At 36.6% G+C, this 15,345-nt stretch overlaps 1 protein-coding gene across 1 annotated transcript in view; it reads left to right on the top strand.

Annotated features, from left to right (window-relative positions):
* LOC127863354 (cubilin-like) overlaps window positions 1–15,345 on the top strand; it is a 93,189-nt gene that overhangs the window by 45,350 nt on the left and 32,494 nt on the right. Inside the window, exons 33-39 of the mRNA XM_052402823.1 lie at window positions 700–881; window positions 1,729–1,891; window positions 5,617–5,742; window positions 11,795–12,034; window positions 12,366–12,498; window positions 14,048–14,247; window positions 14,929–15,110. Of these exons, the coding sequence (XP_052258783.1) occupies window positions 700–881; window positions 1,729–1,891; window positions 5,617–5,742; window positions 11,795–12,034; window positions 12,366–12,498; window positions 14,048–14,247; window positions 14,929–15,110 (1,226 nt within the window). The remainder of the gene's footprint in view (window positions 1–699; window positions 882–1,728; window positions 1,892–5,616; window positions 5,743–11,794; window positions 12,035–12,365; window positions 12,499–14,047; window positions 14,248–14,928; window positions 15,111–15,345) is intronic.

The following is a 15,345-nucleotide window of genomic DNA, read 5'->3' as shown; positions in this document are numbered from 1 at the left end:
TTAGTTTTCATTAAATGTATATGGATATGGGAAAAAATTATGGACACTAGAAGTCACATTATGTTGCTCTATCATCATAAAGCTTCCTTTAAACATTTATACCAATGGTATTATTTCCAAGTCTGAAAATCATTTTGAAAAATATTTTGTTCCATTGAAAAACATGGGGGCCAAGGTGGGGAGTAGCATTCCTTATATGGGCATAGTTAAACACTTCATGCTAATAAAAACCTACAGTATTTTCTCAAGTAAAATTGAGCACTTTAGGGTGTTATGGCTCTTTTGTTTTGTCAGTGGTTATTATTGAGATAATATAATTTTAGTATTTATGATGTTGGATGTTACTGATTTTGTGGTTGCTAATTTTTAGCAATTTCGTCTATTTTGTGAATATTTTGTCCTTGTCATTGTCTTTCGTCTTGATGATGATGGCAGTTGTGGTGAGGATGATGATGAAGGGGAAGACTTGTTGACATTTGAGCTGCGTTTAATGCATATCTGAAAGTATTGTCCCAGAATAGATTGGGCAATCTGCACTGGCTAATCAGGGACAACACTTTCTGCTTGTATGGAGTTTTCCTTGGAGTTTGGAAAGAATCCTTTCAGATGAAGCTGTGCAGACTTCGCAGGCCAATATGGGACCTTACTATAAGCACACATTTCCCACAGGTAGGCTTATCTGTATTTTTTCTTTCAAAGGTTGCGGTGGGAACCATTCCATGAAGAGTGGGTCCATAGTTTCCAAGAACTATCCGGGCCCATATCCGCCCAACACAGACTGTGAGTGGTTGATTACGGTGGAGGACAGACACGTGGTGGAACTCACATTCGCTGACTTTGATGTTGAGACCGCGGAAAATTGCACTTTTGATTATGTGGCGGTAGGACAGACTTTTAAGCTTTTTTATGTTTCATTATGTTTTTATCTTTTATTTAAGCTTAAGTTTTTTTTAAAGCCTAATTCTTTAATAGAGATATAATAGTTGGGTACTTGGGAAATACCAGTTCTTGGTATCTTTGGAGAGATAATTAGAACGCTTCTTATGTGGTGATTGCTTCAGAAACCCAACAGGACATGTGATCCTGTTTTGGTGCTTATAAAGATGGTTCGTAATAATACAATATATAAGGGAATGCTGTATTCTGTTTTTTAGTCCTTTAAGGAAAAGGTGATTAAATTTGAAGACCATTGAAAAAAAAAAAATTGAATTGAAATGAACTAAATTAATATCATATCTGGTAAACTTTAACACATTTCAAAGATGTATTTCTTTTTACTGTAGAATAAATGATACCTGATAAAGTATAAATGACAAAAAAGGAAGAATGGCTGTGATATATTTTTGTATGCTGCTACTACTATACTTTGAGTGGCACTGTTATTAAAATCAAATTTTCATGGCAATTCCGTACTTAAATAAATTGTCTTTATAAATTTTAAATATTCATCATAATATAAATATATTAATAAATTATTTCTTTTTTATCAATATGAGACTCGCTCTGTGAAAAGAGGGTTTAATGCATGTGCATAAAGTTTCGTTCCAGATTTGCCTGTGAAGTCTGAGCAGGCAAATTAGGGAAGACACTTTCCCGCAAAAACTGGACTTTTGCTAAGAAGTGAATTGCTTTAAACAAAAAATATCATAAAAGCAGAAAGTTTTGTGCACAGGCATTAAACCCTGTTTTCTCAGAGCCCAACTCCTATTTACTGCTCCATATTACAAGGTGTATGATGGAACATCAACTGCTGCACCGGAACTCCTGAGGCATTGTGGAAACTCATTACCACTTCCTTCCAAGTATCGTTCCCATGGCAACAGCATGTACATAAGAATGAGGACAGACGGTACTATCAGTCACAGGGGATTTAAGGCAGATTATGTGACAGGTATGTTCTCATGTAATGAACAGGTCAGTTAATACAAACTATATGAGGAGTCATAAAAAAAACTAAGATTGTTGTGTTATCCCTGTATATTGATGAGAAGTGGATGGCATTGCAACAGAGTTAATTTACACCAAAACATTTTAAGCCTCTATATAATTGTAGAATGAAGTACACATGCATATAAAATCACACACAAAACATTGTGAGAAAAGGTTTACTACATATTGAGCTCAACTGTACAACATACTTATGTTTTGTGGTCTGTCTGTCTGTCTGTCTGTCTGTCTGTCTGTCTGTCTGTCTGTCTGTCTGTCTGTCTGTCTGTCTGTCTGTCTGTCTGTCTGTCTGTCTGTCTGTCTGACTGTCTGACTGTCTGACTGTCTGACTGTCTGTCTGTCTGTCTGTCAGTCAGTCTGTTAGTCAGTCTGTCAGTCAGTCAGTCAGTCAGTCAGTCAGTCAGTCTGTCTGTCACACTTTTCTGGATCCTGCGATAACTTTAAAAGTTTTTCATATTTTTAGCTCAACTGGCCAGAGGCCAGCGGGGCTTATGTCATGGTCCTGTGTCCGTCGTGTGTCCGTCTGTGCGTTAACTTTTTCTTTTTCTAAACATCTTCTTCTCCTAAACTACTGGTCCAATTCTGATGAAATTTCTCAGGAATGTTCCTGGGGTGAACCTCTTCCAAATTTGTTCAAATTATGCTCCTGGGGTCAAAGTTGACCCTGCCCCGGGGGTCAAAAATTGAAAATTTGCTTATATAAGGCCTATTTTGTGAAAACTTTGGTAGCCTAGGGCTACCAAATTTGGTATGTAGTGACATCTTATAGTCCTCTACCAAGTTTCTTCAAATTATGCCCCTGGGGTCAAATTTGACCCTGCCCCGGGGGTCAAAAAATTGAAAATTTGCTTATATAAGGCCTATTTTGTGAAAACTTTAAAAATCTTCTTGTCCATAACCATTGGGCCTAGGGCTACAAATTTGGTATGTAGTGACATCTTATAGTCCTCTACCAAGTTTCTTCAAATTATGCCCCTGGGATCAAATTTGACCCTGCCCCGGGGGGTCAGAAAATTGAAAATTTGCTTATATAAAGCCTTTTTTGTGAAAACTTTAGAAATATTCTTGTCCATAACCATAGGGCCTAGGGCTCCCAAATTTGGTATGTAGTGACATCTTATAGTCCTCTACCAAGTTTCTTCAAATTATGCCCCTGGGGTCAAATTTGACCCTGCCCTGGGGGTCAAAAAATTGCAAATTTGCTTATATAAGGCCTATTTTGTGAAAACTTTCAAAATCTTCTCGTCCATAACCATTGGGCCTTGGGCTACCAAATTTAGTATGTAGTGACATCTTATAGTCCACTACCAAGTTTCTTCAAATTGTGCCCCTGGGATCAAATTTGACCCTGCCCCAGGGGGTAAAAAAATTGAAAATTTGCTTATATAAGGCCTATTTTGTGAAAACTTTATAAATATTCTTGTCCATAACCATAGGGCCTAGGGCTTCCAAATTTGGTATGTAGTGACATCTTATAGTCCTCTACCAAGTTTCTTCAAATTATACCCCTGGGGTCAAATTTGACCCTGCCATGGGGGGTCAAAAAATTGCAAATTTGCTTATATAAGGCCTATTTTGTGAAAACTTTAAAAATCTTCTCGTCCATAACCATTGGGCCTAGGGCTACCAAATTTAGTATGTAGTGACATCTTAAAGTCCTCGACCAAGTTTCTTCAAATTATGCCCCTGGAGTCAAATTTGACCCTGCCCCGGGGGGTCAAAAATTGAAAATTTGCTTATATAAGGTCTGTTTTGTGCAAACTTTAAAAATCTTCTTGTCCATAACCGTATGGCATAGGGCTACCAAATTTGATATGTAATGACATCTAAAAGTCCTCTACCAAGTTTCTTCTAATCAAGCCCCTGGGATAAAATTTGACTGTTCCCCAGGGGTCACAAAATTGAACATATGCTTAAATTGGGCTTATTTTGTGCAAACTTTACAAATCTTCTTGTCCATAACTATTGAGCCTATTTCTACCAAATTTGGTATGTAGTGACATCTAATAGGTCTCTACTTACTTTGTTCAAATTATGCCCCTGGGGACAAATTTGACCCTGCCCCCGGGGTCACAAAAATGAACATATGCTTAAATAAGGCCTATTTTGTGCAAACTTTGAAACCTTCTTGCTCATAATTATAGAGCCTAGGGCTACTAAATTTGGTATGTAGTGATATCTTATGGTCCTCTATCAAATTTGTTCATGACTCGCAGATGACCCCCTATTGATTTTCAGGTCACTAGGTTAAAGGTCAAGGTCACGGTGACTTTACACAGTAAAATGGTTTCCGGATGATAACTCAAGAAAGCTAATACGCCTAGGATCATGAAACTTCATAGGTAAATTGATCATGACTCGCAGATGACCCCTATTGATTTTTAGGTCACTAGGTCAAAGGTCAAGGTCACAGTGCCGAATAAAGTATTCACACAATGGCTGCCACTACAACTTACAGCCCATATGGGGGGCATGCATGTTTTACAAACAGCCCTTGTTATATTTTGAGATTATTCTTTACAAAGAAAGATGCTACTATTGTATTAGTTTTAAATTTGTGAAAGGCTCTTAAGAAGGAACCAGAGATTATTAACCTTTTTGCCAAACACTAACAGGATTTTACAGGTTTGTAGCTGACAACTTTATAAATAATTGTGATAAAAGGAGATGAGCAATTTCTCCTTTTATCACAATTATTTCTACCCTACCTGATCATTTCCTTCCATTGTAATTCCATTACAATTTAATTGTCGTCTGCAACCTCTTTCAAATTGAGAAAGTCCAAAATGTGTCGTTTGGTAAAGGGTTAAGGCATTTTGATTCATATGGGTCTTGTGAATCTGTTTCAAATCAAATGCATAGATTTGATCTTCAGCATCTAAAAATATGTGAAATAGAAAGAACGACAATATCTTTTGGAGCGATAAATGTACCTACGTTATAATCAAAGGACCTGTGCAACAATTCCCGGGCTTTTTAGTCTGTTTAGTTAACACGGTAGTAACTTTTTCCATATATAAAAATGCTCACCCTTCCAACTTTAAGCACCCAGTGGGACGTGGAATAGAAAGAGAAAGTCACATGCTTGAGTACATTTCAACCCATGCGCATTGCACGTTTTTTTCGCATAAAAAAACAGTGGAGCGATACAGGGCCATCATGGCCCTGTTGTTTCATGAAACTTGAAATATGGATAGATGGCAATATGGAAATTATGCAAGTCATTTCATTTTGTTCCTACATCAAGAATTCTGGTTGCTATGGCAACAAATAAAAAAAATACTGACAATGGTGGAGTTTCACAAGTGGGGGATTATATTGCTTGGCAATCTCTTGTTTAAATATAAAATAACCTGAAACTTCAGAAATCTTATTTTATGGAACCCCAATACCCAAGGGTAAATATTCGATAAGTATCGTGGTCCTCCACAAAGTTTGTTCAAATCATGGGAAATGACCACACCCCAGTGGTCAAATGATTTTTGTAAAGTAGTGTAACAAAATGACTCTAAAAATGTTCTCTAAAGCAACAAGACCCATGACAGATAGGAATTAAAATAAGTCTTATTGCGACATCACTGTGTTATTTTTTATCAATCAACAAATAATTGTTTTTGTTTGGCTGATAAACAGCATACGATTATTTCTTAAATAAGATTTTGTTTCCAGGTTGTGGAGGTACAAAATCAGAGACTCCTGACGGTGTTTTGGAGGGTGACCTAGTTTCCCCTGGTTACCCAGGCAACTATCCAAGGTCCTCCAACTGCTCTTGGCTCATCCAGGCTGCTGATTCAAGTAAGGCAATGGAATGGCTGGACATTTCTGTCAACTCGCTTCTTAACTAATCTCCCAACATTCATACATATTTGACCCTACAATCCTTTTTACTAGTATGTCCCCCAGTGGGGGACATATTGTTTTTGCCCTGTCTGTTGGTAGTTTGGTTGGTTTGTTTGCCCAAACTTGAACATTTTGCCATAACTTTTGCAATATTGAAGATAGCAACTTCATATTTGGCATGCATGTGTATCTCATTGAGCTGCTAATTTTGAGTGGTGAAAGGTCAAGGTCAAGGTCATTCTTCAAGGTCAAAGCGGCGCAGAAGGGGACATAGTGTTTCTGACAAACACATTTCTTGTTTGTTTGTTTTTTTCAGAGATGTTATTTCTTGATTTTCATTTAATTTTAAATATTGGTAGTAATCTGCAAGACTGTATTCTCACTGCATTAAAGGAATAATCATTCATGTGTCAACACCTTTTTTTATATTTTGGATAAATGATTGAATATTCAACCATATTTGACTTTGCTTCATTTTAGAATTACTTTTTTTATAACGAGAATTCATAAATTTTAACTGTAGTCACAACGAAAACAACACCACTATCCTTCATTCTTATTTATTATGACGTCGTGTATTTCCAGGGTAAATAGGTTAGATAGCACAAACATTAAATCAAACGTGAAAGAACAAAGATCTGTCCTACCATTCAAAGCAACAATCAGTTAAGTTTATACTATTTTAAATAGTTGGAATTTGAGAAACACAAATAAATAAATATCACAGTTATTTTTAATCACTGTCCAATTTTTAGCTTCACTGGCCAGAGGCCAGCAGGGCTTATGTCATGGTCCTGTGTACGTCGTGCGTGCGTCGGTGCGTGCGTGCGTTAACTTTTCCTTAAAACATCTTCTACTTCTAAACTACTGGTCCAATTCTGATGAAATTTCACAGGAATGTTCCTGGGGTGAACCTCTTTCAAATTTGTTCAAATTATGCCCCTAGGGTCAAATTTGACCCTGCCCCGGGGGTCACAAAAATGAAAATTTGCTTATATAAGGGCTATTTTGTGAAAACTTTCAAAATCTTCTAGTCCATATTCATTGGGCATAGGGCTATCAAATTTGGTATGAAGAAACATCTAATAGTCCTCTACCAAATTTCTTCAAATTATTCCCCTGGGATCAAATTTGACCCTGCCCCTGGGGTCACAAAATTGAACATATGCTTATATAAGGTCTATTTTGTGAAAACTTTCAAAATCTCCTCATCCATAACCATTAAGCTTAGGGCTATCAAATTTGGTATGTAGAGACATCTAATAGTCCTCTACCAAATTTCTTCAAATTATGTCCCTGGGGTCAAGTTTGACCCTGCCCCAGGGGTCACAAAATTGAACATATTCTTATATAAGGCCTATTTTGTGAAAACTTTCAATATCTTCTCGTCCATAACCATTGGGCCTAGGGCTATCAAATTTGGTATGTACAGACATCTAATAGTCCTCTACCAAATGTTTTCAAATTATGCCCCTGGGGTCAAATTTGACCCTACCCAGGGGGTCACAAAATTGAACATATGCTTATATAAGGCCTATTTTGTTAAAACTTTCAAAATCTTCTTGTCCATAACCATTGGGCCAAGTTCTATCAAATTTGATATGTAGAGAAATCTTATAGTCCTCAACCAAATTTCTTCAAATTATGCCCCTGGGGTCGGATTTGACCCTGCCCTGGGGGTCACAAAATTAAACATATGCTTATATAAGGCCTTTTTTGTGAAAACTTTCAAAATCTTCTAGTCCATAACCATTGGGCCTAGGTCTATCAAATTTGGTATGTAGAGACATCTTATAGTCCTCTACCAAATTTCTTCAAATTATGCCCCTGGGATCAAATTTGACCCTGCCCTGGGGGTCACAAAATTGAACATATGCTTATATAAGGCCTATTTTGTGAAAACTTTTAAAATCTTCTCGTCCATAACCATTGGGGTAGGGCTATCAAATTTGATATGTAGAAACATCTTATAGTTCTCTACCAAATTTCTTCAAATTTTGCCCTTAGGGTCAAATTTGACCCTGCCCCGGGGGTAAAAAAATTGAAAATATGCTTATATAAGGCCTATTTCGTGAAAACTTTCAAAATCTGCTCGTCCATAACCATTGGGCCTAGGTCTATCAAATTTGGTATGTAGAGACATCTAATAGACCTCTATCAAATTTCTTCAAATTATGCCCCTGGGGTCAAATTTGACCCTGCCCCGGGGGTCACAAAATTGAACATATGCTTATATAAAGCCTATTTTGTGAAAACTTTCAAAAACCTCTCATCCATAACCATTGGGTCTAGGGCTATCAAATTTGGTATGTAGAGACATCTCATAGTCCTCTACCAAATTTTTTCAAACTATGCCCGTGGGGTCAAATTTGACCCTGCCCCGGGTGTCACAAAATTGAACATATGCTTATATAAGGCCTATTTTGTGAAAACTTTCAAAATCTTCTCGTCCATAACCATTTGGCCTAGGGCTAATAATTTTAGTATGTATAGACATCTTATAGTCCTTTTCCAAAATTCTTCAAATTATGCCCCTGGGGTCAAATTTGACCCTGCCCCGGGGTCACAAAATTGATCATATGCTTATATAGGGTCTATTTTGTGAAAACTTTTCAAATCTTTCTGTTTATAACCATTGGGCCTAGGGCTACCAAATTTGGTATGTAGTGACATCTAATAGTCCTCTACCATGTTTTTTCAAATTTTGCCCCTGGGGTCAAGTTTGACCCTGCTCCGAGGGTCACAAAATTGAACATATGCTAATATAAGGCCTATTTTGTGAAAACTTTTAAAATATTCTTGTCCATTACTGTATTGAAATTGAATATATGCTTATAAAGGTCTTATTTTTTGAAAACTTTCAAAATCTTCTTGTCCATAAACATTAGGGGTAGGGCTACCAAATTTGGTATGTAGTGACATCTTATAGTTCTCCTCCAAGTTTGTTCAAATTATGCCCCTGGGGTCAAGTTTGACCCTGCCCCGAGGGTCACAAAATTGAACATATGCTTATATAAGGCCTATTGTGGGAAAACTTTCAAAAATCTTCTTGTCCATAACCGTATGGCATAGGGCTACCAAATTTGGTATGTAGTGACATGTAATAGTTCTCTTTTTAGTTTGTTCAAATGATGCCCCTGGGGTCAAATTTGAAACTGCCCCGGGGGTCACAAAATTGAATATATGCTTAAAAAGGGCTTATTTTGTGAAAACATTAAAAACTTCTTTTCCATAACCATTGGGTGTAGGGCTACCAAATTTGGTATGAAGTGACATCTTATAGTTCTCTACAAAGTTTGTTCAAATTATGCCCCTGGGGTCAAATTTGACCCTGCCCGAGGGTCACAAAATTGAACATATGCTTATAAAAGGCCTATTTTGTGAAAACTTTAAAAATCTTCTTGTCCATAAACATTGGGCCTAGGGCTACCAAATTTGGTATTTAGTCAAATCTTATAGTTCTCTACCAAGTTTGTTCAAATTATGCCCCTAGGGTCAAATTTGACCCTGCCCCAGGGGTTCAAAAAATGGAACATATGCTTATATAAGGCCTATTTTGTGAAAACTTCAAAAATCTTTCTGTCCATAACCATCCAGCCTAGGGCTATCAAATTTGGTATGTAGTGACATCTTATAGTCCTCTACCAAATTTGTTCAAATTTTATCCCTGGGATAAAATTTGAACCTGCCCCAGGGGTCACAAAATTGAACATATGCTTATATACTGTAAAACCATTAAATTTCGTGTGGTACGAATTTTCGTGGATTTCGTTGTTCCGCTGAACCATGAATTCAAGTACCAACGATTATTTTTGCATTTTTAATCCGAAAACGGTCCTTTCCGAATGTTATTGCCGACATTCTTTATTGTTTTCGGTTATCTGAGATATTTGATTGAGATATGCTAGGTAATACAATATGTTGTTTTCTTGATAAGTGTTTGGGTAATAATACTTTTTAAATCAAGCACGGAATTTAAACTGTACATCAACGATTGTTCTCTTTTACGTGACGTCGTCAAATTAACAGTTTGCAGATTTATCACATATGTCAATTAGTGCCAATTAAAGTTAAAAGAGACATAACGGTTTTCACACCTGTATTTTGGGGACCTTATTACTCAATTGTTACTACTAGGGGACCGATTGAGCAGAGAATTGCAGATATTGTCAAAACAACATTGATGGCAATAAGCGAGCGGGGACCCACAAGATCGCCGCTTATTCGCTCTTATCGACAATTATCGGAAACACTTGCATGCTTCAGTGCACATTAGCAGATTATTCTTTGTTATTACTCTGGTTGTTTTAAGAAAAGTTTAATGATTATGACTGTCAATCTTCACCGAAAATTTGAAATCCACGAAATTATGTGTCAACAAATTAGTTGTTTTTTATTAAACCACGAAATTTCATAGCGACGAATTTCTATACGTTTACAGTATTGCCTATTTTGTGAAAACTTAAAAAAAATTCTTGTCCATAACCATTAGGCCTAGGGCTATCAAATTTGGTATGTAGTGACATTGTATAGTCCTCCACTTAGTTTGTTCAAATTATGCCCCAGGAGTCAAATTTGATCCTGCCCTGGGGGCCACAAAATCGATTAGGTATATGGTTATATAGTGCCTATTTTGTGAAAACTTTAAAAATTCTCTTGTCCTTAACCATTAGGCATAGGGCTACCAAATTTGGCATGTAGTGACATCTAACAGTTCTCTACCAAGTTTGTTCAAATAATGCCCCTGGGGTCAAATTTGACCCTGCCCAGGGGTCACAAAACTGAACATACGTTTATATGGGGCCTATTTTGTGAAAACTTTAAAAAATCTTCTTGTCCATAACCATTAAGCCTAGGGCTACCAAATTTGGTATGTAGTGACATCTAATAAATCTCTAACAAATTTGTTCAAATAATGCCTCTGGGGTCAGTTTTGACCCTGCCCTGGGGGGTCACAAAATTGAATTATCGCATATAAAGCGCCTATTTTGTGAAATCTTTAAAAATCTTCTTGTTGAAAACCATTTAGACTATGGCTACCAAATTTGGTATGCAGTAACATCTTATATTCCTCTACCAAGTTTGTTCAAATTATGCCCTTTGGGTCAAATTTGACCCTGACCCGCGGGTCACAAAATTGAACATTATATACGCCTATATCTTGCTTATTTTGTGACAACTTTTAAAATATTCTTGTCCTTAACTCTAGGACCTAGGGCTACCATATTATGTATGTACATATAGTGAGATATAGTAGTCCTCTACAAAGTTTGCTCAAATTATGCCCCTGGGGTTAAATTTGACCAAGCCCAGGGGGTCACAAAAGTGTACATGTGCTTAAATAGGGCCTATTTTTAAGTATTTGCACATGCAGAGAATATTTTTTTCAGCCTTTTTTCAGCAGTGGAGCGATACAGGGCCATCATGGCCCTCTTGTTTTAGCATATGTACTATCAATACTAAATAGGTAGATGGTCCTCAATCAATATACAAAAAAGTGAATAACTTGGCTTCTTGTCAGGAAGTATTCATGTTTGATAATCTTCTCTCGTTTCAAAGAAGATTTTTTGCAGTAATTTTTAGATTTTCAAGTTAAAATAAACACACAGTTGTAGGCTGTGTATTATGACATGGCTTTAGCTTGTATGACTTATATAAAAAGCTTGTATCACAGCTATCAACTCCTGTCTGCATCATGATTTTTACCCTTTCCCACTTAGAAGCAAAGTGAAAATGTCATATATGTGCAAACAGCATAAATTATGCACTGTCTGTTCAGGTCTCTTCCTGTTTGCTGCTCATCAGTATCTAAGGTTTGGAGATGAAGCCTTAAAAAACTTAAATCTAGTAAGAAAGGTCTTAAATTCAATTTAACTTTCTAAGGGACTAGAAATGTGTGAAAATACGTATATGAGTGGTAAAGAGTTAAATGAGTAATCTATAATAACTTCGTTATACTAAGATTACAAACACTCGGACAATGACTATAATATTGTTTTCTTAACAGCTGATCGAGTGACTTTGACCTTCACCCACATGGACACTGAGAATTCCAGGAACTGTTCGTCGGACTACGTCCTTGTGCGAGATGGTATTGACGAAGGGGCCCGTGTGATTGGTCAATACTGTGGGAGGACAACACCCCCAGCAATCACATCCCAGGGTTCAGCATTGTTCGTGACCTTTGTGTCAGACTATTCCAATGAAAACTCTGGCTTTAGGGCCACTTACACAAAGTCTACCTCAGGTATTAATGTTGACTGCTTTACATGTTTTACTGGAATCTGCATTTCAGGGTTTTCATACAGAGCATTTCAATTACGTTTTCTTCAGGATGTTATCTGCATGCCAGAGTTATCATACATTGAATTTCAATTGTATTTTTGTAGGTTTTTATGACTATTTTTTTTTATTCATTGTGGAGTGTAACTTTCCTCTTGTTTATTGTCATAATGAAAGAAGATGACAGAAGTGCATTATGAAAAAGTTTGATTATGTTGATCTTTATGGAAAGCTATGGATTAGCTTATGCATATTTGTAACTGGTCCCATGGTGATTTCCCTTTACTTGTTTCCAGCCTGTGGGGGTGACTTTACGTCCCAGAGTGGTTCATTTGTAAGCCCTGGATATCCCAACAGCTACCCCTCAAACACAGAGTGCGTGTGGACTGTTGCTGTATCCCCGGGCAACCGAGTGCAGCTTGCCTTCAGGTTGGTATACAGTAAGGAGCTTCATGCTGCCCTTGCTAGCATTTAGGGGGCCTCAAATTAATGCTAATGAAAATTGATGGCAATGGCTAGCTTTTAATTTGATTATTCGTTCAATGAAGACATTAGTGGCATGTAATTTTTTTAGTCCCCTACCGGTGAAACCGGAGAGGGACTTGTGGTTTGCACTCCATCTGTCAGTCAGTCTGTCAGTCAGTCTGTCAGTCTGTCACACTTTTCTGGATCCTGCGATAACTTTAAAACTTCTTAATATTTTTTCATGAAACTTTATACATGGATAGATGGCAATATGGACATTATGCACGTCATTTCATTTGGTTCCTATGACGAAAATTCTGGTTGCTATGGCAACAAATAGACTACAAATACTGCTGAAAATGGTGCTTTTCTGGATCCTGCGATAACTTTATAAGTTCTTAATATTTTTTCATGAATCTTGAAACATGGATAGATGGCAATATGGACATTTTGCATGTCATTTCATTTTGTTCTTACGTCAAAAATTCTCGTTGCTATGACAACAAATAGACTACAAATACTACTGAAAAGGGTGGTTTTCTGGATCCTGTGATAACTTTAAAAGTTTTTAATATTTTTTAATGAAACTTTAAACATGGTTAGATGCAATATGGACATTATGCACGTCATTTCATTTTTTTCCTACGTCAAAAATTCTGGTTGCTATAGCAACAAATAGACTAGGATTACTGCTGAAAATTGTGTTTTTTTCTGGATCCTGTGAAAACTTTAAAAGTTCTTCATATTCTTTCATGAAACTTGAAACATGGATAGATGGCAATATGGACATTATGCACGTCATTTCATTTTGTTCCTAAGTCAAAAATTCTGTTTGCTATGGCAACAAATAGACTAGAAATACTGCTGAAAATGGTGTGTTTTTTCTTGATCCTGCGATAACTTTAAAAGTTCTTCATATTTTTTCATGAAACTTGAAACATGGATAGATGGCAATATGGACATTATGCACGTCATTTCATTTTGTTCCTACGTCAAATATTCTGGTTGCTATGGCAACAAATTAAAAAAAAAGAAAAAAAATCTGACAATAGTGGAGCAGGTAGGGGACATATATTGCTTGGCAATAGTCTTGTTTAATTTGTATATACTTTTTGTCAACAGAGAATTATCATAATTGATTTAAAAGCATCTATAACGTTTTGATTGGTAAATGACAGGATTTACCGTTGAAAGCAATAGCTTTTGTATATATACAGTCTAGGCTAATCACAATAGGTTTTTATACAAATAGCCCTGTAACAATTGTCATAAAATGTACTTCAATATGCTAGAATTAAATGCTACAGAGAGTACAAAAGCTGGAATTTAGCTTTTTGACCTTGAACTTTGAATGGAAATCTCTTCATTAACGTTTAATGAATCTTTATCTAGCATTCATAAAAAGCTTTTCATTTTGTATAGCCTCAATGGCTCATTGGAAGCAAACAATTGAGCTCATGAGCATCTATGGTGGCCATATTTTTATAACCTTGTTCAAAATTGTTCTTTCAAGTGTATTCAACATGGAAGATCATGAGTTTTGCAACCTTGATTATGTGGAGATCCATGAAGGTCAGCTAGGTGGCCCGCTGCTAGGCCGGTTTTGCGGCGAAAATCGGCCCACTAATTTGACAGCATACAACGGTCTGTGGATCAAGTTTCGCTCAGACGAATCTGCTAGTGCCCTGGGATTTGTTGCCCAGTTTTCTTCAGGTAATCAGTGATGATATTTGTTCTGTAAATTGAGTGGTTATATTTTCTTTTGCCATACTGTTTACTGGGCCATTTGTCATAACTGTTTTTCTTGTTCATTTACTCGTAAATTAAACATATATTAAGTTGTGGCAAAATTGCACTTACATGTACATGTTTTGGGCATGCTGGGTAAAAAAGACATAGAGGACATTTGTTGGATATGGTGGAATATCGATTTTAATTGACGAGTGAAATATATTTTTTATATGATCACAATATTTATCAAAATGAACCAGAACAAATATTGACAACCCAAGGGTGTTCACACACAAATAATACAAATATATTGACAAATATTCCCTGTGACAGATTGTTAATATATTTGTATTTTCAAGGTTTATTGTTAAACCGCTGTTCATGTTTGTGCTAAACATTTCCATATGAGACACAAATGTAAATGTTCTACATTTAACAAGCATAAAGCCAGAACAGCATGCAAGTAACACTCAGGCTGTTCAGGTTTTATGCTGTTTGCTGCTCATAAGTATCTTAGGGTCGAAAATAAGCCTTTAAAACTTAAATCTAGTAAGAAAGGTCTTACATTTTATTTTATTTTCGAGGTGACAAAAGAAATGTCAAAATGTGTATCTGGGTGGTTAATGGTTAAGTTTAAAACTAAGTTTCTTATGAATATTGCAGTGTATGGCGGGGAGATTACAGGCACATCGGGCCAACTGGCATCCCCCAATTACCCATACACATACCCACACAGGGCCCACTACATGTGGACAGTGACTGTGCCCATAGGCATGCAGATACTGGTCAGCTTTGTTGCCATAGATATGGAGAGCTTCAGGGGATGTCTCTTTGACTTTGTCAAGGTACATTAAATTGCAATGATGTTTTTGAAATAAAAAATGTATTAGGTTTATTTTTACAACAACAACGTAAACTTGCTATTAACAAAAAAAGCTTCTTATTAAGGATTGTATTTTGTTCATTGTAAAGTGATCCTTTATGAAGAATTTTCAAGAGGTTGCCGTGGTGCAATGGATATTGTGTCCGCCTAGCGACTGGGAGGTCATGGGTTTGATTACCACAGTGGGAACGTTCTTT

The sequence above is a fragment of the Dreissena polymorpha genome, unplaced genomic scaffold (assembly GCF_020536995.1).
Source record: "Dreissena polymorpha isolate Duluth1 unplaced genomic scaffold, UMN_Dpol_1.0 chrUn006, whole genome shotgun sequence".
Taxonomy (NCBI): Eukaryota; Metazoa; Mollusca; class Bivalvia; order Myida; family Dreissenidae; genus Dreissena; species Dreissena polymorpha.
Note: the sequence above shows the minus strand (reverse complement) of the source record. Positions and strands in the feature narration are given on the sequence as shown.